Genomic DNA, 24,143 nt, shown 5'->3' on the forward strand with positions numbered 1-24,143 from the left:
AGAGGGGTCCTCTGCAATCTTCAATATGGCTTCAGGGAGAAGAGAAGCACATTGGATCAATGCCTGAAACTACATTTCCTGATAAATAAATATACATTGGCCAAAGAGGGGTCCCTTTACATGGGTTTTATGGACCTCTCTTCGGCCTTTGATCTGGTTAACCGGGAAAAACTCTGGACAATTTTGTTGAATATAGGCATTGACCCACCCTTGATTAATTTTTTAGCTGTCCTACATCAGGTCTTTTAGCGTCAGTCAGGGTTACACAGGATGGTAGATGCACCAGTCACTTTAGCTCAAGGCGGGGAGTTAGGCAGGGTTGTATCCTGGCCCCCCTCCGTTTTACTTTATATATTAATGCACTGGAGAGATCTTTAGAGGGGGCTTCTCTGGACGTAGCGCGTGTAGGAGATTCAGTAATCCCGGTTCTCCTACACTCGGATGACGCTGTTCTACTGTCCCGTACTGGCCTCGGTCCCCAGAGGTTGTTGGATTCCTTCGGGGATTTTATGGGATCTTTGGATCTGAAGGTCAACAGTAAAAAGTCACAAGTTATGGTGGTTGGTAAACGTTCCAGGGGTTTAAAGCTCCGACCCTTTTTCTGTAATGGTGCTGAGGTAACCAAGGTGCCTGTCTTTACGTATCTTGGGGTCCTCTTCGATGAAAGAGGTACTTTGGGACCTCAACAGAACATAAAAAGTAACGCTGTAGCTAGGTCTACCGCAGCACTTATGGGCTTTGCGGAGCGGTTGGGGGCAAGACCGATGGAGGCACTCTTGAATGTTTACAAAGCTAAATGCCTGGCTATAGCCACGTATGGCGCCTCGTTATGGGGGTATACATATCATGAGAAGATCCAGGTGGCGGAAAACAAATTCTTAAGATCTCTTTTGGCAGTACCCCAATCTACCCCTACATTTTTATTGCACACGGAATTAGGACTGGGTTATGTTACAATCAGTTGAAAGTTGCCCCACTGATCTGATGGATAAAGACTTGGTTGAATCAAGAACTTACATTGAACCATCAGGTTATCGGTGATTCTCTCTCCCTGGATAAGGCTAGTAGGGTACCCTGGTTAATGCACATCAAAGCAATGTTCACAAAACTAGGGCGTCCTGAGATTTACACTTCACCGGCCTCTATTACAGGGGAGGACAAAAGCCGGACAAAGATTTTTTTTAACTATGTTGTCATTGGAACGTGAGGAGTTGGACCTGAAGAAATCATGTGTAAAAGCTAACTATGTATTGTTAACTTCACCTTCACTTGAGCCATATTTAAAAATTGTTACTAGATCTTTTCATCGCCAGCTTTTAACTAGATCCTGTTTCAACCTAATTCATTTGTCACTTGGCGTTTTCCCCATTTGGTGTAAACCTGAAAACAGCAACCCTTGTAGTTGTGATAATTTCTCCATACAAGACACGATGCACTTTGTTATGTTTTGTGATCATTACGCGGAGATTCGGAGAAAGTTTTCATTACCAATCCTTAGAGAGGCGGGGTTCTCACAAGTTAGGCCCGCTCTTACCTATCTCCAGATGCTAAGCAGTACCCAAGTCATTTTGTCTGTTGTTAGCTTTCTGGTGGCTGCTGTACAGAGTAATACCAAAAGATCTACTGTATAGAATACTCCTGTCTGACTTTTATCTGATTTTAAACGGTTTTTTGTATAGTGATTGTTATTATTGATTGATTGTATAAACTGATATGAAATGGTTTTAGATTGTCTTTTATGATTTTAAGTAATCGAATAAAGTGTTTTGACTGACTGACTGACACATGAGGATCATACCAGCCCACATACTACAAGTACACCATGCACCTGGGAAACCTGGTGTACAGCCCTGTACTAAATATAAAAAGGAACAGAAACCTAAATGCAGACCAGGCTATCTGAAATGCATAAATAGCACAGAAGTTCATATATGTTTTCAATACAACTTGTTTAGCCTAATAAAGTTGATCAAAATATGCCCTACATGCAAGGCATCTGTAGTTGACAAAAACAGGTTCATTTCACATATACACCAAGCGGGAAACACAAGCTTGAAGCAAAAGAAAGTTGATTTAAGTACAAACACAGTGAGGGGCACAAATTATTAGGGAAATTAAGTGAATTTCAATATTCACACAGTGATAGGGCAAGCTGTGGACAGGGATAAGCCTATTTGAAAATGCTCTAGGTGAAAGCCCCACATTGTTATAAACATGATTTTAATATGCACACAATGCTCGGAGTTGACAAAATCAGGGTCATTGAAACATGCAAGCACACCTTGCTGTTGTCTGTATCTAGTAAATTGAAATATTAGAGATGTGCTTTCTAAAATGTGGGGATTAGGCTGTTTCCTAGTATTTCTAGTGATACCTTGAATTTGTAATTTACGCACCACCATTAAATTACTTAACTTTAGTCATTCTTTCTATACAAACCAAACTTAAAGTACACAAACATGCAAAATGTTAAAGATATACCTAAAATGTATAATTTATGTTCCACTTTCAATTTATTATGTCGTGCACCTCCATGCACAGTGTAGTGATCTCAGTAGCCACACTACATTAACTATAACTCGCCAGTCTACCATGCACTGTGTTCTCACAAATGATGTGATTTACGATGTCATAAATGTTTTTGTAAATGCTATGATTTCAGACAGTTTAAGCGATGTAATATAAAAGAGTCTAAACAGTGCATGTACATTATATAAGTTATAGCGAATGTAGTGTGTCTACTGATTTGAACACACTGTGTACAGCGGTGTTAGAGTTATAATAATTTGAAGGTAGTGAGTGAATTGTAAATTTAAGGTATACCTTTAAAATTTCTAATGTTACTGTACTTTATGTTAGGTTTGTAAAGAAAGAAAAAATAAAGTTATAGTAATGTTAAGGTGCTGTGTAAAGTTTAGGTTCTGCAGTGCAGCAGAGTGGAGTGCAGTCCAGTGGAGTGGCTTGGCGTAGCCTGGAGTAGTGTACAGTAGAGCAGACTGGTGTGGAGGGGAGTAGGATGGACTTGTGTGGCATACAGTGGCGTAAAGTGTTGTTGAGTGGAGTAGTGTGTTGTAGAGTGCAGAGGACTGGCGTATTGAATAGTGTCAGAAAGTGTTGTAGAGTTGAGTAGAGTGGAGTGTCAAATAGTGAATTATTGTGTAGTACAGTGGAGTTGCGTTGAGTATAATGTGGCAGAGTATGGTAGGGTAACATGGCATAGACTGTTGTAGAGTTGAGTGGCATTGAGTAGCATAAAGTGGAGGGACATAGAGTAAAGTTGCGGAGTACAGTGGATTGGTGTCTCTAAGTGTATAGAATAGTAAAGTGTGGTATAGGGGCATAGATGTAGTTGCAGCAAGTGTAGTAGAGTGTTGTACCGTGGCATAGTGTAAAGTAGAGTGCTGTAGACTAGGCCTGAGCGGTATACTTTGTGGAGTTTTTCTTGCTCAGCGCTCTGTGTAGAGCGCAGCGTTCTGAAAAATTCTGCATAGCGGTGAGGAGCGAAGTTTTTCTTCCCTCATGGCTTACCAACTTAACATTGCAAGCGAGGAAAATCCAATGCTAGACCACCTCCTGGCGAGATTTCTCAAAGTGAGCAAACACGGCAGGTTGCTACCGCTTGCATTGAGAAATCTGCTGCTCACGTTGAGGGAGCTGTCACTCAACTAAAACATCTACTCGAGTGGCAGAAAAAAGCTGCGCCCTCTTGCACTGCTCTGGTGCTATTCACTGTGGTTTTACAGCACGGGCCAAACTACAGGCACTAAAATATTTGGCGCGAGAAGTGCGACATACCTCGCTCCACCTCTTGCAGAACTCCACAGAGCACCGCAGAGTTTTTCTTGTCACTTAATACTGTGATTTCTGCCCAGGCCTACAGTAGACTCACTTTGAAAGGAGTACCTTGTTGTACGCTGGAATGCTATAAAGTGGAGCACAGTGTGATATAGTGGAGGGGCGCAGACTGTTGAGTGGACTATATTTTAATTTAGGAGAGTACAGTGAAGTGGCAAAGAGTGGTGTATAGTGGAGTGGCGTAAGGTGGAATAGCATAAAGTGGGGTACTCTACAGTCAAGTTGCTTAGAGTTGAGTGTGGGAGAGTGGTGTGGCATTCAGTGGAGTATCATACTGTAGAGTGGCATAGGGTGGAGTGGTGTGAAGTGGAGTGAGGTACAGTGTAGTAGTGTACAGTGGAATAGCGTAAAGTGGAGTGGTGTTGAGTGGAGTGGCTTAGAGTAAGTGTTGTAGAGTGGATTGGGGTACAGTGGAGTTGGGTAGAGTGTAGTGGTGTACTGTGTTATAGTGTACAGTGGGGAGGCATAGAGTAGAGTGTCTTAGAGTGGAATAGCTTATAGTGTTGTGGTGCAAAGTGAAGTGAGGTAGAGAGTAGTGGCGTACAGTGGAATAGCACAGAGTGGCGTTGCATACAGTTGAATAGCGTAGAGTAGCTTAGAGTGAAGTGGCGTACAGTGGAGTGGTGTATCGTTGAGTGGCGTACAGTGGAATAGTGTTGAATGGATTGACGTAGGGTGGGGTGAGTTGGAGTTGGCTAGCATAGAGTGGAGTGGCAAAGAGTTGAATGGTGAACAGTGGATTAGCATACAGTGGAGTGGCATAGACTGTAGTGGCATAGAATGAAGTTTCATAGAGTGGAATAGAGTAGAATGGAGTGGAGCAGAGTGAAGTTGCCTACAGTGGAATACAGTTGAGTGTAAGGGCAGACAGTGGGGTGGCATAGACTGAAGTGGCATAGAATGGAGTGCCATACAGCGGAACAGCATACAGTGGAGTGGAGTGGTTTAGAGTGGAGTGGTGTAGATTGGAGTGTGGTAAAGTGCAGTCATGTGGGGTGGCATAGAGTGACATAGCATAGAGTAGAGTGGCAGAGTGGAGTTGCATACAGTGGAATAGCGTAGAGTGGATTAGCGTAGAGTGGATTAGCGTGGAGTGGATTAGCGTGGAGTGGATTAGCGTGGAGTGGATTAGCGTGGAGTGGATTAGCGTGGAGTGGTGTGGAGTGGAGTGGTGTAGAGTGGAGTAGAGTGGAGTGGTGTAGAGTGGAATGACAGAGTGGAGTGGAATAGACTGGAGTGAGGTAGATTTTAGTGGCGTAAAGTGGAGCAGCGTACAGTGGAGTGGCGTGCATTGGAATAGCATACAGTGAAGTGATGTATTGTGGCATGGAATAGACTGGAGTGGCATAGAGTTGAGTGGCATAGAGTGAAGAAGAGAAGAGTGGAGTTGTGTACAGTGGAATAGTTTAGAGTGGAGTGTCGTAGAGTGGAGCTGTGCACAGTGGAGTGGCATAGACCTGAATGGCATAAAGTGGAGTGGCATAGTTTTGAATAGTGTACAGTGCAGTGTTGTAGAGTGGAGTGGGGTAGAGTGAAGAGGGGTTGAGTGTAGTGGCGTACAGTGGTATAGAATTGACACAATAGGGCTATGAGGAAATTTAAGGAACAGTGGGGGCAAACTCCCTAATCCTACAAGTATCTGTCACAAAAGAAGCCCTCAGGTCCAAAAGCAGGTCAAATGAGCGTGTGGATTGAGACATCCATTCTGGGGAGGAAGGGGGTTCCCTTTTAGGGACAGATTCCCTCACACACCAGAGATGTCATGCTTCATCATAGGGATACCTCCTGGCATCACAAGCCTAGTCGTGATGCGGGCTTCAACCCCCTCGCTGCAAGGGAGGAGCTCTGGGATGTTTTCAAGAAGGTGGGTTACACTACAACCCTTTGTGACAGTGATGTGTGGTGTAGGGAGTGAAGTGCTTAGGAAAATAGTGGTTAAAACTAGCTACGAGGTTAGCCAGACAAAGTTTATTATGGTACCTCGTGCCAGGATTAAAAATAGATAAGGAGTAGAGTAATTGCCAACATTAGAGGCAGTTACACTAGGAAGCAATCCACATGTTTCGGCCTCTAGACCTATATAAGTGTTGCAGCCTTCATCAGGATCTCTTAACCAGCTACTGCTATGCATGAGTGAACACAATAGTGAGAAATGAGACTTAATTAAAATAAATTACAGTGTATGATACTGAACCAGTGATACTGTAGTTCAGCAGATTTACCAGTAGAACCTGTGGTGAAACAAAAAACAGCACACTGTGCCATTTACAACATGATAAAGTACAGCATGGCTGAGCCACAGCACATGAGACAGCCAAACATGTAGGCTATACGATTTAGTCAGTAAAGATGGCGGATATCGCTCTTAAGTAGTAAGCTGGAACATGAGCCAGGTACCAACTTCCTGGATGTAGTACCAGGCATGCTGGGAATTGTAGTTTACTTGTGGCGAAAAGCTTCGCAAACAGACGGTTCGTGCCCGCTTGAGTGGAGTCTAAAAGAGCTACAGCAATGTTACAGCTTCTGTGCTTGCTAATAGAAGTAATCAGATAGAACAGAACCAGTGGAAGAACAGAACCAGTGGAAGCAAGGATTGCAGGTTGTAATGCACGTGACATACCAGACACGTACATCCCTTCAATGTGCTGCAAGGCGCCCCTTAGCACTGATGTTGTGCTGTTTTCCAAGGTATGGTATTTAATCAAGTGCCCTTGATCTGCCATATGCGGTTACAACAGGGCTAGTTCTGCGCACATGACATACTGTTCTTGTGGTCACCTATTTGTGCCTAAATGAGGTTTGGAATACACGCTGCATACCATCCACGTTCATCCCATTTGGTTGCTGCCAGGCATCCCATAGCTAGTTTTAACCACTATTTTCCTTAGCACTACACTCCCTACACCACACATCACGCTCACATATGGTTTTAGTATAATCCCCTTCTTGAAAACATCCCTGAGCTCCTCCCTCTCAGCGAGGGGGTTGAAGCCCGCGTTATGACTAGGCTTGTGATGCAACAAGGTATCCCTATGATGAAGCATGACACCGCTGGTGTGTGGGGGAAACCATCCTTAAAAGGGATCCACCTCCCTTCCCAGCATCGTTGGCTCAATCCACATGCTCGTTTGACCTGGCTTTGGACCTGTAGGCTTCTTTTGTGACAGGTACAGTAGTATAGCTAAAGATGGAGTGGCGTAGAATAGAGTGGCATACAGTGGCATAGCATAAAGTGTAGTGGCGATGAGTGGAATGAGGTAGGATGTAGTGGTGTACAGTACAGTAGTGTATATTGGAGCAGCGTAGAGAGGAGAGGTGTAGAGTGGAAACATAAATGAAAATAAATTGTAAAATTAATTTTGTTTTTTAAGTTGATTGATAAATTGTAGCCATTACTGCGGTACTCCGTTGACTTTTTTGTAAAGCATTAAATATCTATTACGAAGTATAGTGCAGTACAGTGATTTTTTATTTGTTAACATATATGTTCTTGGTACTTGCTGGGAAGTTTTGCGGTACTCCATACATTTGTTTTACATACACAGAAAACTTTAAATAATTTTCCCTACCTATTACCACTTTAATAAAGTGGTAATTGGTAGGGAAAAATAAAAAACAAATACTTACCTGTATCTAAGGCCTTAACCCAGAACACAGCCTAGCTGGCTTTAACCTTTGTATAGGCAGTCATTCGTCAATCAGATAATGCCTTATCATCGGCATGTACCGCAGTACTTTAAAAAAAATATATAAAAACTACAGCAGCCGCAGATATCAGTGAGTTAAAATTCCTTATAACTTTAAAAATACTTACTTCTAATTCCAAAAAGGATCAACTACACACCATAATCCATAATTCTGACACATTTCATATAAATCTGACTGGCTGTTTGGCCGCTGAGCATGAGTACAAAGTCTATGAAAAATGGACTGGTGGTAAAATATGTTTTGGGAACCCCCTTTATTCTTTGCACCCCCTTGGCCAAAACACCAAGAAACTTTACATCATGTGCCAGTGTAGACAAAGCTACAGCTCTGCAAAGTTTCGTGGTGATTCTTCAAACAAATGCAAAGTTATTAACGGTCAAAAGTCAGAGGAATTCCTATCTCTTGGAATCCTAACTATAACTACATATGGGCTACTTGCACTCTCTAATATTTTTTTTAATTTAAATTTTGATTTTTGCGGTTTTGTATAGCGCGAACAAGACCCTTGAGCATATCAGAGAGCTTTACAGATCAAATATAGGTAATGGCATTTAAACACATATAAATATAAATACAGTGGATTATATTAATACAGTACTGGGAACAATTAAAGATTTTGCACATAGCTGCAGTAATGTATAACACAAGTTCAAGTGAATTTAGACATGAGAATCGATTTCCCTCCTTTTTTGAAAAAGGCCACAGATGGATTAAGTCTTGTTTCTGGAGGTAGAGCGTTCCCTATCCTGGGGGCCATTCCTGAGAAGGTACGATTGTATGTTTTTTCTTGTAGAAAAGTTGTGGATTCAGTAGAAGGTTGTTAGAGCTCCTGGTAGACCTGTTGCCTCCTGATGGTACTAGTTTCCCTGCTCGGTATCTCAGGGTTTTGTGATGAAGTCCCTTATGTGTCATACAGGCGATTTTTAACTGGATTCTGGCCTCAAAGGTAAGCCAGTTGAGGGCCTGAAGGTCAGGGGGAATGTGGCAGTTGCGTTTGGTGCCTGTGACGAGTCAGCCCTATCCCCACTCCTCTCTAATGTCTATCTGCAACCCTTGGTAGCAGCCTTAGCCAACATGGGCTGTAAAATCTACAACTATGCAGATGACACCCAACTGCTCCTCAGCATTGATAACACCCCACTTGCTCAGGCCCAGGCACAAAACATCCTTAGATTTTCTGTGAGTTGGATGACAGCTAACTCAATAAAAAAAAACAATCCTGACAAGGCAGAGATACTGATCATTCCCACAACAGATTCCCCCTGGGTTGACCTATTTAGGCCCCACAACCAGACCCATGCCAGTCATGAAGAGCCTCAGCATAAACATTGATGTCGAGCTCTCCATGGCCAATCAAATCTCCTCTGTGGTCAGTACCTGCACTGGCCTGATTAGGCAATTGCAGAAACTGGTCCCTCTTCTCTCCACCTCCACACTCCAGAGGATATTCTTGGCCACTATCGTCTCGAGGTTAGACTACGGCAATGCCCTATACATTGGTCTTCCTCAGAAACTGGCAAACAGGTTACAGGTGGTCCTGAATGATGCAGCCAGATTGATCCTCAGGCTCCCTAGAAGGTCCCATGCCACCCCACTACTGCACAAACGACACTGGCTCCCTATAAGGCAAAGAGCGAAATTTAAGGGCTTCTGTATCGCCCACAAAGCGATCTACGGCCTAGCCCCTACCTACATAACAGAACGCCTTGAGGCTTACATCCCGGGACGTTCACTGCGATCCTCTGAGGCTTGTCTTCTGTCTTGTCCACGGTACAAGCTCACCTCAAAAGGGGGCAAAGCTTCCTCTATCCTAGTGCCCCAGATCTGGAACCAGCTACCGGCGCAACTCCGAAAGGAATCCAACCTACTCCAGTTCAGGAAACAGCTCAAAACAATCTTGTTTAGGGATGCCCTAAGCACAGCTTATCTATACCACGCCTGACACGGCTGTCGTCTATGCAGCTACGCCCTCCCCCCGAGCGCTAAGAGACCTGACGGTGATTTAGAGCTATATAAATACCAATTACCATAACATAACATATTGATAGAAGCTGTGAGAGGAGCAGCTGTTGATTTGGGTAGACCACAGAGTGCGACACTTCCATATTCAACCTTGGGAATTACTAGAGATTGAACTGCCTGTTTGAAGTCATTTGCGGGAATGAAGGGTTTCAGTTTTCTTAGTGTGTTAATCTGAAAATTTGCACCCTTTGTTGCAGCACTGATGTGTTTCAGCATGTTTAGTTTATCATCTAGGGTTATTCCCAGGGATTTAGCGGAATCAATGATGAGAAATTGACCGTCTAGTGCCGTTAGATGCTCCATCCACTTGCGGGTGATCGTTGTTTGGTTAGGAGGGGCGATTAAGAGGAATTCTGTTTTTAGTGTGTTTAGTTTTAAATGGTTCTTAGCTAGCCAGATCTGTGTATCTTGGAGCATTGAGTTAAGGGACTTGATGTCTTCAAGAGATTGGACCTTAATGTAGAGTTGTGTATCGTCTTCGTGCATGTGATATTGGATATTTTCGGAGTTGAGAAGCTCTGTGAGTGGTTTCATAAACAGATTGAAGAGCGTTGGGGAGAGAGAAGATCTGAGGTACTCCCAAAGTGACATGGGTGGAATTAGATAATGATTGGTTGATCTTGAATCTTTGTGTTCTGTTTTGGAGGAAAGAGGTGAACCAGTTCAATACTGTTCCAGATAGCCCCATTCTATGCTTCAGGAGGTCCAGTAGGTTGTCGTGTTTGACTGTATTGAAGGCTAAGGAAAGGTCAAGGAGGATTAGCAGGCAGGCTTTATTTTGATCCAGTATTTGTGGTGCATCATCAATTATGTGGGTCATGGCTGATTCAGTGCTGTGTCCTGATTGAAAACCCGATTGGAATTGGTCTAGTAGGTTGAAGCAGTCTATGTGGATACTAAGCTGCGTGTGGACACTTTGCGTAGTTTGGCAAGGGTTGAGATGTTGGATATTGGGCGATAGTTGTTCAAGTCAGATCGGCCTGCTGATACTTTCGTAAGGATGGGGGATACCTCACTAATCGTGAGCGCAAAATCTGTTCCGCTCGCGGATTCCGCGGATTTTCTGTAAATCCGCGAACTCCCGCGAATTTACCGAAAATCCGCGAGCGGCGGATTCGTGGGGCAAAAGTTCAAGCCTTCAAGCTTGAAGTTGTTGTTGTAACTATTTTAGGATGGCGCCGGCAAGCTGCCAGCGCCATCCTAAAATAGTTACTAAGTTAGCATCAACAGGAAGCACTAATAGATAAAATAAAGCAGGTGCTCGAGCACCTGCTTTATTTATCTATTAGTGCTTCCTGATGAAGCTAATTTAGTAACTATTTTAGGATGGCGCTGGCAGCTTGCCGGCGCCATCCTAAAATAGTTACAGCCCAGGATGATGGATGGACAGCTCACTCAAGGGACCCCTGCGCCCTTCGGGGCGATTGCATAGTAACACACACATGGCCGCTGGAACTAGTTGAAGCTTTAATTCAGTGACTCATTCATCAGCCCAAAAACAATCGTGAGCGTCGTCGAGGCTGGGCAGGTGTGAAGCCCTTCTTCCCAAATCTACCGTCGAAAATCAGCTGTGATGCTGGATAGAGGCCTTTGTATCCTTGACTTTCACGAGCGCAATCCTCGTGCTGTTCCTGTGACCAGGAGCTTCTTTCTCTTCATCTGCTGCTCTGATCAGTCTCTGACCATTTATACACACAAGAGGCACTTGAACTCGCACAGAAGACCCCCCCCCCCCATTTAAAAAATCTGCAAAATCCGCGAATCCGCAAATTCGCGGATTTTGCGGATCCACGAATCCGCAAATCCGCGGATCGTGGATCCGCAAAATCCGCCCATGCTTATACCTCACCAGCTTTGAGGATGCCAGGGATGGTTCCTTGCATGAGGGAGAAATGTATAATCCTCGTCCATAGGGGCACTAGCAGTGGCATGAAGGTCTTTAGGTGTGATGCTGGGAGGGGGTCTGTGAAATGGTTAGAAGGATTCAGAGAACTGAGCGTGTTGAGGATAGTTTCTTCGTTGTAGAGGTTGAAGGTGGACCAGGAGGCATTGTTTTTGAGGTTGAGTGTTGTGAAGCAGTTGGACGGGGGCCCCGCTGTGGTCTGTGAGGAGATTGGGCGTGTATCGGAAAGTCATTCTAGATCATTAAGTAGGTCTGCCTTTAGTTTTTTAGCCTTTGTTGTGAAAAAGGAGGAAAGATCCTCACATTTGGGGAGTGTATCCGGGTTGGCTTGGGGGGGGAATAGTGGACACCCTTAGACTGAGCTTTGATTATTTCGAACAATTTTTTGGGGTAATTCTTAGCTTGGTCTAGCGTATGTTCCTGTGCACACGTTGTCGGGTCCTTATGACTGTGCCTGTGGCAGTTTGTCACTTGATACCCCGTCTGGGGTGCGCTCTGTGGAAAGGAATGCCCCTTTACAGGTACTAATATCTCTGAGCGTGTACTTAGCATCTGGAGTCTGAACGTGAGATCATTGGTCAAGCACCATCAGTCCTTACGTGACATGATCGAAAAGGACTCTCCTGACCTCATCTTCCTCACTGAGACTTGGCTTCAGGATGCGGACACTGCAATAATCAATCTGGCATTCCCTTCCAACTACACAGTGTTTACTCTTAACCGCACTTCTAGAGGAGGTGGCATAGCTATGGTGATAAAATCCTGCTTCCCGGCTGAATGGAAAGCTCTCGACTTACCAGCGTGTGAGAGCGCTTCTTTTAAGGTAGCCTTCAGTCATCAGTTTACACTTAGCGGTATGCTTATCTACCGCCCGCCAGGGAACGACACTGTCTTCAAGGCCGCTCTTGCGGACGTGGTCAGCTCTTTAGCTCTGAGATGTGCTAATTTTAACATCGTAGGCGATCTCAATATCCATTTTGATCAGGGGTCATTAGCACCTATTAATACCTTGCTAGCGGACCTTGAAGCCATGCAAATGGTCCAACTAGTTACCTCCCCTACCCACACAGGAGGTCATATCCTTGACCCCTTCTTTACCACACTGGAGCGGGCTAGGGTCTCTGGACCGATGGTGGTAGGCTGGACTGATCATCTGCTGGTTAAAGTTTTATGTCCTATAGATGACCCACAATTTAAACCTGTGGACAGACTGATCCTTAAAAGAAATTGGCATAAGCTCAAAGTGGAGGAGTTTTATAAGATCTTGGAGGCGCAGCGCCTGGGCAATCTGCTGAATGTGGAACAAGGATACGAGCAGTTTCGTAACTGGGTCCTAGCCGCCCTTGACTCTCTTATACCGATGCGCTGGTCGAAATGCCATGCTAAAGTTCCCAGCCCATGGTATAATGATACTCTTGCCGAGCTTAAGAGAACGTGCCGGCAAGCTGAGAGGGCGTGGAGGAAATCCTTTGATCCCACCTTGAAATCTTTGTATTTTGCCCAGCTTAAGATCTATCAGAGGGCAATCTGTCAAACCCGGGCCGCACACTATGCTTTCGAGTTTCAGAATAGCCCCAACCCGTCTAAATTAATCTTTAAGGTTCTCAAAGACCTTATGGGGAAACGGGCCACCTCGGTGGAAATCTGCACGGACTCTCACTGTGAAAGTCTGGCATCCTTTTTCGTGGAGAAAGTGCAGGCGATCTACCGAGGATTTACGTCATCTGTGCCCGATGCTGAGCAACTGGTGTGATAGCTACGGTTCATGAAACTCTGTCCTCCCTGCCAGTAATGTCTGACGAGGTCTTCGATACTCTGAGCCTCAAAATTAAATCCGGTTCTTCATTAGATCCGCTGAAGCCAGAGTTATTCAGACTTCTCCCTCCCCTATGTCGTGAGCCTATACTGGATCTGATCAATCTATTGCTCACATCAGGTGTGGTCCCTTCTTCCTGGAAGCAGGCAGTGGTCAGCCCAATTTTAAAGAAGCCTAACCTTGACCCCCTATTACCAGAAAACTACCGTCCCATCTCCCTCCTGCCCTGGACCGCCAAGGTCACTGAGGCACACGTGAACTCCATCTTGTCCGCCCACCTTTCTCGAAATAACATTCTAGACCAGAGCCAGATTGGTTTTCGTGCACAACACAGCACCGAAACTGCACTGCTCTTTATGACCGAGCACTTGCGAACGGTGCTGGATGCTGGGCAGACAGCGGCGCTCCTCCTGTTAGATTTGAGCGCCGCGTTTGACACGGTGTCTCACGACATTCTGATCCGGCGCTTGGAGGGAGTGGGAATTGAGGGGACTGCTCTCCAATGGTTTCGCTCTTTCCTCTCGGACCGTTTTTTTAAAGTGGCTATTCCACCTTGTCAGTCCTCTTTCCATCCACTGGGGCTGGGGGTTCCTCAGGGCTTTGCGTTGAGCCCCACTTTGTTCAACCTATATGTGAAACCGCTGTCTGCAGTCGTCAGACAATGTGGCCTAACCATGACATCGTATGCCGACAACACGCAGCTGCCGCTGACACTCAGCGGTGATCCCGAGGTGAACGCTCCCAGATTCCGTGCAGGACTCATAGCCGTGGCAAATTGGATGCGAACTAACTGTCTGCAATTAAATGCCAAAAAAACCGAGGTCCTGATCTTAGGAAAGCAGGCGGAGCTCTGGGGAGACCAGTGGTGGCCTCCAGAATTGGGGGTGACTCCCATCCCAGCTGCTGAAGTTAAGAACTTGGGGGTCTGGCTGGATCCTACACTCTCCTTCACCAGCCACACGAAGAAGGTTGCAGCTACTGGTTATGGTATTCTGCGAGGGCTGAGACCGGTCCTCAAATTCTTCGACCCCCCTACTCGGCAACTGGTGGTCCAAGCCTCCATTCTTTCTCGGCTGGACTATGGGAGTGCGCAGCTGCTCGGAGTGAATCAGGCGGAGGCTACTAGATTGCAAAGGGTGCAGAATGCCGCGGCGCGAGCCATCGTTGGCCTTCCTAGACAGTGCTCTGTCTCTGCAGTTTTGACCTCTCTCCACTGGCTGCCGGTCAGACAGAGAATTAAATTTAAGGCTCTCTGCCTGACATTTAAAATCTTGAAGCTTTCCTCTCCTCCAGCCCTCGCTAAGCTTGTTTCCTCCTATGTTCCTACGCGGTCTCTTAGATCGGAATTTCTCCATCTGGCGGTCAATACACGGTTTAGACTGAGTAGGATGGGAGGTCGCTCCTTTCGAGTATTAGCGGCAGGATTATGGAATTCTCTCCCTGTCCATATTCGAGCCTTGAACAGCCTTACTTCCTTTAGGCGCGCCATAAAAACTTTTTTGTTCCCAATCGTTGACTGATTCCTTCCTCTCCTTCCCAGCATCGATTTGTTGTGTTGTGGTACCTGATCAGGCGCCGGGACGCCCCTTGGCTGGGGCAGCTGCGCGCCTTATAAAAACCACTAACATAACATAACATAACATAACATGTAATCCACTTTACATTGTCTATTCCTTCTGTAGGCATTTCTGGTGCTACTTAGTAATTTGAGGTGGGCAGTGGATGGGACTGCTCTCCATTGTCTTTCAATAGCTCTCAATGATCTCCTGCCTTCTTTTAGTCAACCATCATACCAGAAGTTTGAGTTCTTTGTGTTGACTCTTTAGTTGTAGGGGTGCAACGGTGTCAAGAACTATTTTCATCGAGTGGAAGTAGTGATTTGTCAAAGCCTGAACATCGTTGGATCCATCAGATGGGGGCTCGAGGGTGTGACTAGCTGATGAAAGATCGATCGGCTTGATGTTTTCTAGGTTCCTCTTCCAGACTTTTGTTCTTGTGGGTTGGACAGAGAGTAGTTTAACTACCTCCTTGATATGGAAAGTTATAATGTGATGGTAGGATCGATTCCATCTGGATAGAGTTTGAATTGGAAATTATTAGATCAAGGATTGATCCTTCTTCGTGTGTGGGGCTGTCACAAATTTGGGTCAGATTGAGGTCGGATAGGAAAGCTTTGAGGCAATTGACCTCTGGGTCATCAAGATCGTTCCAGTGGAGGTTGAAGTCCCCCAAGAAGATCTGTGTATTCTATTGTCTTACATTTTTTGCTAAAATATCCATCATGTGTTCGATGAAGGTGAGGTTGTTGCCAGGAGGATGGTAGAAAGAGTGTAGTGTGCATTTTGACTTGCTATTGTAGTAATGAGTAGGCAAAGGTATTCACAAGATGAGAACATCGGGGTGTTACAGCGGCTCACAGATGTTGTTCCTATGAATGCAGGCAATACCACCGCCTATCTTATCGGGTCTTTCTAGTCTTGTGATGTGATATAGTAGTTTGGGGGAACTAATATGTCTGGAATGGTCGTGGATGACTCAATTAGCCTTGTTTCCGTTAAAATTATAAGGTCAGATTCATTGGTTATAATAAGGTCAGCTATGTCAGAGGCATGAAGTGCAGCCCATCTACAATTTAATAAGATGCATTTTAACTGGGCCTTGGTTGAGGTGGTGTTCTGGTCATGGGAGATGGCTACTCTTGTGAGGCTGCTTTCAACAATTCCTCTGGGAGTGTGTCTTGTCCATCTAAAGGCATTGGGAAGTATGGGTTGGATTAAGGACGGTTTATGTGTAATCTCTAAGTGAACTGGCCCACCAGGTAGGGATGGCGGTTCGTAGGAGTGAAGTAGGGAAGTAAGGTCCTTTGGTGATAGTGTTCTCCTTTCCCTTGTCGGCCGGGATGAAGCATTAAGGTAAGGTACTGTTTTCCATCTGGGGGGCTCCTGAAGCAAGGGACTAGAGCAAGGCTGCTGAATGGGTTTCGCTTTGGGCTTGGGTTGTTGCCCGATCAGATTGTGAAGAGTTTGTCTTCTTTTATTTGTCGTAAGGTTAGTATTATCTCGTCTAGTTTGGGGTCAGGTGTTAAGGTAGTCATATTGATGGTCTGGACTGTGGTTAAGAGGGGAGGTGTTGTGGCTTGTGTGGTGTCCTGGGGTGCGACTTGTGTTGGATCGCCGGGTGGTGGGTTTACAATGACGAGCCCCATGGGGACGGGAGGGGAGAAGAGTGCTTTAGGAGTATTTGAATTTTTGTGTGGCATTGATGTAGGATGGGAGTCAATGAGCAGGGGGAGAGTGAAGCGCGGATGTGCAGATGTATTGTTGTGTGCTGTGAGAGGACTGATGTTGAGAATCAGATTGTAGGGAGCGAGGGGGCTGCGGGCATGATGTGTTTGGTTGAGTATGGAGAGATTGGGGTAGAAACTGGAATAGAGTTAATGGGAGGGGTGAGGTGGAGAAGAAGTGGGTGAGGAGATGGGGAGTGGTAGTGTGGGGCGAAGGAGTGTGTGGGAAGGCAACAGGTGAGGTGACGCTTGTGTGAGGCGAAGTGGAAGTAGTAGGAATATTGGTGTTACGGGAGAGCATGTATACTGCAGATGAGTATTATTCAAAGGGGTGACAGTTGTACTTGTGGTGGATGTATTTGTGCTATGGGATAGCGAAGGGGAATGTCTAGAAGGGGGATCAGACAGAGAGACCGTCCGGGGATTAGGAGAGGTAGGATAGGTCTTGTAGCCTTCGCTTTGATGATTGGGAAGATATTATCCAGTATATTAAGGTTATGGTTTGATGCCTGCATGAGGATGATCTCGTTGTGATGAATGGTAATTGTGACAGTTGCGTTGTAGAACGGAGAGGGAATGATGGATAGTGTCCGTGTGCAGTTTTCTTAGTAGATGCAGTTGCGAATAGGGTGAGTAAGGCTTTCCGCCATTGTCCTCTCCTTTTGGAGTAGAATATGATGTCATTCGTTATGTGTCCTGTGTTATTTGAGAAATAAGTGTCGGAGATGAGGGTTTCTCAGTGTGCTTTTATGAGGTTATGTTGGAAGTCTTTTGCTGCCTTTTTTTAGAGGATAGGGGGGTATTTGATGTAGTAGGTGTTTTGGCCCATGGGCTCCATAGTATATGATCAGATTGTTAGGGGGGTGGGAAGGTCAGATAGTTAGAGGGTTGGAGTGGAAAGGGATCTAAACAGGGCGTATGTGAAATACTAGGCCTTACTATTTGTTACGATTCAGAAAAGGGGGTGGTGATGGACAGAGTATCTGAATTAAACAGAACACTCGTACCCAGTCAACAGATCAGGGCTTGATCCATCACCGTTTTTAGCTCACTGCACCATCCCAGCTCAGAACCTGGCTACATGCAAATTAGTCTGTCCCTGGCCCAGAGCATCATGGGAACAGGGCAGACCAAACTACCAAGCCAATTCTTTTACTGGAAAGGAAACAAGCTTCCGGGGACCGGTTTCTGGCATTACAGCCGTCTTCGGCCCGGCTTGCTTGAATCCTGATAGTACAGTGAGCTTTTTGTTACAGCACCGCCTAAGGGGTCTAGTGGTTCTGGGGATTATATATATATATATATATATATATATATATATATATATATTTATTGTTTCCAAATCCTGAACCTCGGCCTCGAATGCCAACGATTAAGCAGGTACAGACCACAAAATGTGCGTAGGTTATCTGATAAGGTGGTTTTATTATTCCATCGTCTATATATATATATATATATATATGTGTATATTCACACCACACTTACAAGACGCTAACTTCATCTTCTAATAAGCAAGCACCACTTCCTGTTTGCCAGCTCTCTGACATTGCCAAAAGTCGAAGTGTTGTATAAAACTCCACGATAATAAATGGCTAAATAAAAATATAAAATTGATTTAAAAGCAAGATTTGTAGAGGAATGTTTTCATGGAAACTTAGTGCCATAACAAATGCATTTTATTTCAATTAGATTGGATTGCCTAGTGAAGACATTGCGTTCAGAAGGTTACTTTGGAATGTACAGAGGTAGGTGAGATTTTATTTTCTCTAACCTTTTACAAAGCTTGAAGTCTTTTGTGGTTCTTCCTCCAGTATCATACTTAAATCAATTTATAATTAAATAGAATTTGCTTAAATAAAAGTGCCATTATGATTCATAGAATGAAGGTTTCTGTATAGAAACTCATGAGAAAATTCAACCCGCTCGAACTTTTCTGCATGAGAAAGTCAGGATAAGGCTTGAAAGGGTGAGAATATGTGGCCTCCAAGGAGCAGATAGGATATTGGGGACCATTTCAACACAGAATAACGGAAATGGGTTGATATTCACTTAAAGGAAAATATCCCTGCACATAACAGGAGTGATTTTCCCTGGGTGGGAAAAGAAGAGGAAACACCATCATAGGTTATGGGCAGTGCGGACACAAAACGAACCATGAGAAACAAAATTAGTGTATTTTCCGTGACCCAAATAATTGAAGACACTAGGACAGTTAGAATACACACTACAATGTCTTTCTCCTTTCTAATTCCATTTTATTTACATTTTTTGCTCCAACGCCTTTTTTTGTGCATCTGCTGGGGACAGCATTTCATTTCTTTATTTGTTTTTAAGTTTTTCCTGCACAGCTCTTGCGCTGTGCTTGTGAAATCTATTGTAATAAATAGAATTTAAAAGGGGCTCACATCCCGCCCCCTTTCATTCCTTGCTTTTTATTGATTCCTATGCTTGCCTCTTACTGTTTTGTGCATTTACCAATGCTTGTTCCTGTGTTGTTCGTCCTGTGCTTCTCTTATTAGTTTTCTGTTGCAGAAGTAATGTTTCCAACCCCTTTTTAGGTTTCGCTGGGGAACGGAGCCTTTAGGCTCCGCCTCCAGAGAAATCTTATGTTTCTTAGTGTGTACTCTTAGTCCCTCCCTCTGTTTCATTGGCTAGCTCCATAAATGGAGGCTAGCCATTGGAACAGAGAGGCGTCCGTCATGGCCGGAGGAGACTCGGGGGCGTTCCCGAGAATCTTTGGCTTTTGGCTACGTCATGATACGTCAGCCAAAAGCCGGGAACGCCCCCGAATCTGGTCCGGCCGGGCCGTGCTTGCTGCTGTCCTGCCTTCTTCCGTGTCCCTCCTCCCGCCGTCCCCCCTCCCCCCTCCTCGCTGTCCTGTGCACGTTTCCCGCTGTCCGTTCCTCTCCCCCGCCTCCCGAGCCGCAGCTGATCCCGATCCGCTCTCCCCGCCTCCCTCTCCCCTCCCACAGCAGATCCCCGCCTCCCTCTCCCCTCCCACAGCAGATCCCCGCCTACCGGCTGCTGTGCCGTGCTGTGAGGTCGCCGTGTTCATCGACACGTGTTTGGTGCAGACTGAAGGTTTGTGAGCCTTCCCCGAGCAGAGCGCACTAAAATAACCTGTGTGCAGCTTCACCACCGTGACCCGGGATCAGTAAACCCCCGACGAAGGGCCCCGTACCTTGCTGGTACCAACGCGACCGAAAACGAGCCCGCTGCTCTCCGATTGGACGGGAGAGCCGAGCCCCCTCACCAAACGCCGCGACGGGATTGGCCCGTGCGGCGCAGCGTCACCACTGTTGCCGTGTCCCCTCCCCCCTCCCCGCTGTCCTGTGCACGTTTCCCGCCTCCCGTGTCCTCTCCCGCCCCCTCCCGCCGTCCGTGTCCTCTTCCGCCCCCCTCGTCCTCTCCCGCCCCCCTCCCCTTGTCCTCGTAGGTGCTTGTCCTTTTCCTTGCCTTCCCGCCCCCCTCCCGCTGACCGTGTGATGTTCCCGCCCCCCCCCCCTCGCTGTCCTGTGCCCCCTGGAGCGCGTGGCCCCCCGCAATGCAGGGGCTGCGGGGGCTTGTGTTACGCCCCTGGGCAAACATTGTTGGCAGCGTGCATCTGTGACAGAATACAGGGTGGAGAGAAAATCCCTGAACAGTTGTTATTGATTCCAGCGTTTACCGACTGAGAGGTAAGTGCCGTTTACGAAACAGAACAGATGCAGATGTTGACAAAAAAGTAAACAATTGTTTCATGGCGCGCTGCCAGGCCCCGCACCGATATATTAAACTCCAAGTGAAGCGCATTTCCCCTATGGATTGCACTTACTGCCACTTCATTTCCTATGTGCGCGGCCTCTCCAGGGCTGCGCCGAGCACTAAGCTATTTCCAGGCTCGCGCTGACCCCCGAGGCCTGCTGCTACCTCACACTGCCATTAGTGAGGGGAATTGCATGTGTCTGACACGGGCTGAAACCAATTATTAGATATTTTCTACAGAATGCTGCCCAACTCTGTTGGGAATGAGCAATCATGAAATAATTTACCTCCTGATTTAATTTTTTCCTGAACAAATTAGTTGTAGCGCGAGCCCAGCCGTACACAGCTGCCTATGACATATCTCTGTCTTATCGAGATTATACCTGGAATGATGAGAAGGAAGGAAGGGACGGGCGGGAGGGACAGGTTTGGGAATCCTCCGGTAAGGAAAAGCCATTGAGAAGTGTATCTGATATACTGATCACATGTACTCTCTGCTGATTGAAAATGACAGAGCCATAAAGGACTATCAGGGCAAGGCTGAATGGCGCAGACGGCAAGCCTTATCTCAGCGAGGAGGATTTTTTTGAAACACTTGTCTGCCTTTCAGAAGCTTTTTGTCCTGTTCAGTCCCGGGGATGGTATCACACATCTGATGAAAGAGGCTAGAATAATCAAAAGGGCAGCGCGTGCCTACTCGGTATTAAACAGCTTTCGGGGAAGTTATAAAAACAAAATCATGCTGCCCGTGACCGTGGATATTGTCAGTGTGGCGAGCTTCTGAAATGGCGGCTCTGAACTGCACCAGACAGAACTCTGCACCAGGAGACCTGCTTCGCATCAGAGGCCTAAAACCAACTCTCCTTTTCATCTGCACAGAGCCCAGTCGTGATATAAGTAGTATGGTTATTTCTTCCTTCCTGTCCAAGACTTTAGCACCTTGAACTGCTACTGTCCTTCAGACGTTACTAGGATGGGTCTTGCAACCATTCCTTTTAGGCCTTTGCCGCTGTGTACCACACAAGCACAACATCATCCTATCTGCCTCACCATTTTACCTTCTCATTAGTACTCCGCAGCAAATGGACAAAGTAATTTACAGCTTTACAGAACTTTTACTAAATAGCAAATATTAGCGCAGAGACGTGTGTAATGGTTGTAGAACTTAGTAAACACAAACACAAACAGGTATACCATGACCATCATAAATGTGGACCTTTTAAATTACACATTTCGTTTACATATATAGATGAAATTGGCACCAGTTGGAGACCTGTACCTGTAAACAGAGAAAGCATGTATATATCGAAATGTTTATACACAAATATGTAACAGCAGCAAACAAATTTCACTGCAAACTGCAAGTGGAGCAAGGCAGTCCCAGTGTAATCGGAAATACTCACTAGAAAGAGAGGCTATGTAAGCTTTACACAGATGCACGTTTCTTTAATTATACCTTTCTTCTCAATTATTATGTTTATTCTTAATGAGATGGCGCTCGAAGATACTTTTTCGAACTGCTGTACAACAGAGCTTGAGCCAGTTCAAGGTCAAGATTTAATTTCCTTCTGGCCAGTGACCTCTGATGAAGCGCTTGCAGATCATTGGAAGCCCTGAGACCTACAATATGATCACATTAGGATTAATTCAGTTAGCAAGAAAGGAAAAACCTTCATGTGGCTTCTTGGAGAGCTGCCTGTGTTTTGCACACTCCCAAGGAGATGGGGGGCTACTTCAAAAGTGTTTTGTTGTATCTGTGGTAAGAAGTAAGGTCTGACCATAAACAGGCATGCATGCCTGCACCTCTACACCTACATGTGTTCTAATGGTACTGCCAGGGCCGGACTGGGATCAAAAACCGGCCCTGACAAAGTGCTCGGCCGGACCCCCCCCTCACCCCCCCACCCTCACCCCCAGGGTTTGGGGGTGCGGCCGAGCTCTTTGCCAGGGCCGGTCTTCGGCCGATTTTGTTACAGGGCAGATTTTGCTACAGGGCCGATTTTGCAGCTATCGGCCCTGTAACAAAAACGGCCCCCAGGGGCCCAAAACCGCCCCCCACCAGTGCAGCGCACCAGGGGATTGCCCGGTGCCCGCTACGGCCAGTCCGGCCCTGGGTACTGCCAGTACTGGCTCCAAAGTCATGGCCCGACCAATGGCCCTCTACTGCGCAACTGCCCCACTGCCCCCACCACTTGCTCCATCTGGGTTTGGATTCGCACAGTGGAAACTGCTCATGTGCTGAAAGGTCTGCTACCAGATTAAAGAAGTGTTCTTTTTTGTATGTTTCTTGGTAGTATTTATTTTCTCTTTAGTTCAAATCCGACTTAAGCAAGCTCTGAAATGACCCACCCAGTCTGGAAAAGGGGAGTGACATTTTCTGTAGAGTGTCACTCACTAGGTGATCATCCATGCAATGAATCAGTATCGGAAGCCAGCACCAAACCCTGGGAGAGAATGAATACTATCGCCCAAAAATGTCCAGCAAAAAATCCAACAATTGGATCATTGATAAAATTGGAGTTTTGAGATTAAAGCGCAGCAATGACATCTCTTCAGAATAAATGCAGTCAGTTAGAAAATGTGAGGTAATTGTTTGTGACCATAGAAGATAACCAACTTACCCTGAAAAACAAAATGCAAGAGATACTGAACACTGAGTTGGAAATGCCTACAATGCATACTGTAGTCAGGAGGATAATGCCAATCAATACAATATTCATTTATTTATCCTTTTGTTTTAAAATGACTATGCTTTGACACGTGTTTCGTATTTATTGGACGTTTGCTTGCAATGTGTTGGCATTAAAGGTAACTGAATTAACAAGCATTTACAATGCAACGGTTTCGCCTTTGGAAAAGTTAGAGCTATTGGCAATGTAAATGACAATGCCATTTATTTATCTGTTTTCAAAACCAACACATAAATACAAATGTTGTCATTTACAATGCCAATAGCTCAAACTTTTCCAAAGGCGAAACCGTTGCATTGTAAATGCTTGTTGTTTTTTGGGCACGCCTAGGCAGCGCTCATGGCTGCTCTAGGAGGGCCTTTAGCCATCAGTCTGCTCCTTTTCAAGCACACTCGTGCATGTGCTGGCATCCACCTTGCAGGAGCAACAAGCAGTGGCGCACGTGGTCATTGAAAACATATGGCTCTCGCGCCACCGCTGCTCGCTCCCACACGGTAGATGCCAGCACAAGCACAAGTGTATTTGCTTGCTCTTTCGCCACAGCGGGGCCGCTCCACGCTCCCTCACACTTATTAAACACACTGGCAGTTTTCCTTCATCTTCTATCAGGGGAAATGTGTTTCGGAAAACGGCGGACCGCGCCATGCTCCCTCACTCTTGTTAAAACAACTGTCAGTTTCCCTGTAACTTCTACGAGGGGAAATGTGCTTTGGAAAACGGCGGTGCCCAGAGTGAGCATGCTGCCACTGAGATGCCTACCCTGTAAAATGTGCTCCGCACGGCAGACCAGTGGAGTATTTATTGGAAAAGGAGAAATCGTCAATTTCTCCTTCTTCTGTGCTGTTCCTGCGCCCCTTTTACTCATTACCTCACCATGTCCCGCTCAGATTTTCTCCCAAACTGTCCCTTCTTTGTCTTCCCAGATCGCACCTCCTTTCTTGATCTCCTATTCCCTCAACCTTTTGAGTGTGTCTTAATTTCCCCCATCTCCACCCGTCTTCCCTCCTGAAACCGCATGCACTTCCTTACCGAGCTCTCTATATTATAAAACATTCATACGTTGCAATATCCATCCCGATGTTTTTTATCCAAAATATTGGCCGTGCGCACGTATTTTGATGG

General features: G+C 45.8%; 1 protein-coding gene across 1 annotated transcript in view; it reads left to right on the top strand.

The window, feature by feature from the left end:
* Positions 1 to 24,143, top strand: part of LOC147712429 (mitochondrial glutamate carrier 1-like) — a 327,075-nt gene that overhangs the window by 20,153 nt on the left and 282,779 nt on the right. The window contains exon 3 of the mRNA XM_086923106.1: positions 18,277 to 18,332. Within this exon, the coding sequence (XP_086779232.1) occupies positions 18,277 to 18,332 (56 nt within the window). The remainder of the gene's footprint in view (positions 1 to 18,276; positions 18,333 to 24,143) is intronic.

Source organism: Lissotriton vulgaris, chromosome 5, assembly GCF_964263255.1.
Source record: "Lissotriton vulgaris chromosome 5, aLisVul1.2, whole genome shotgun sequence".
Lineage (NCBI taxonomy): Eukaryota > Metazoa > Chordata > Amphibia > Caudata > Salamandridae > Lissotriton > Lissotriton vulgaris.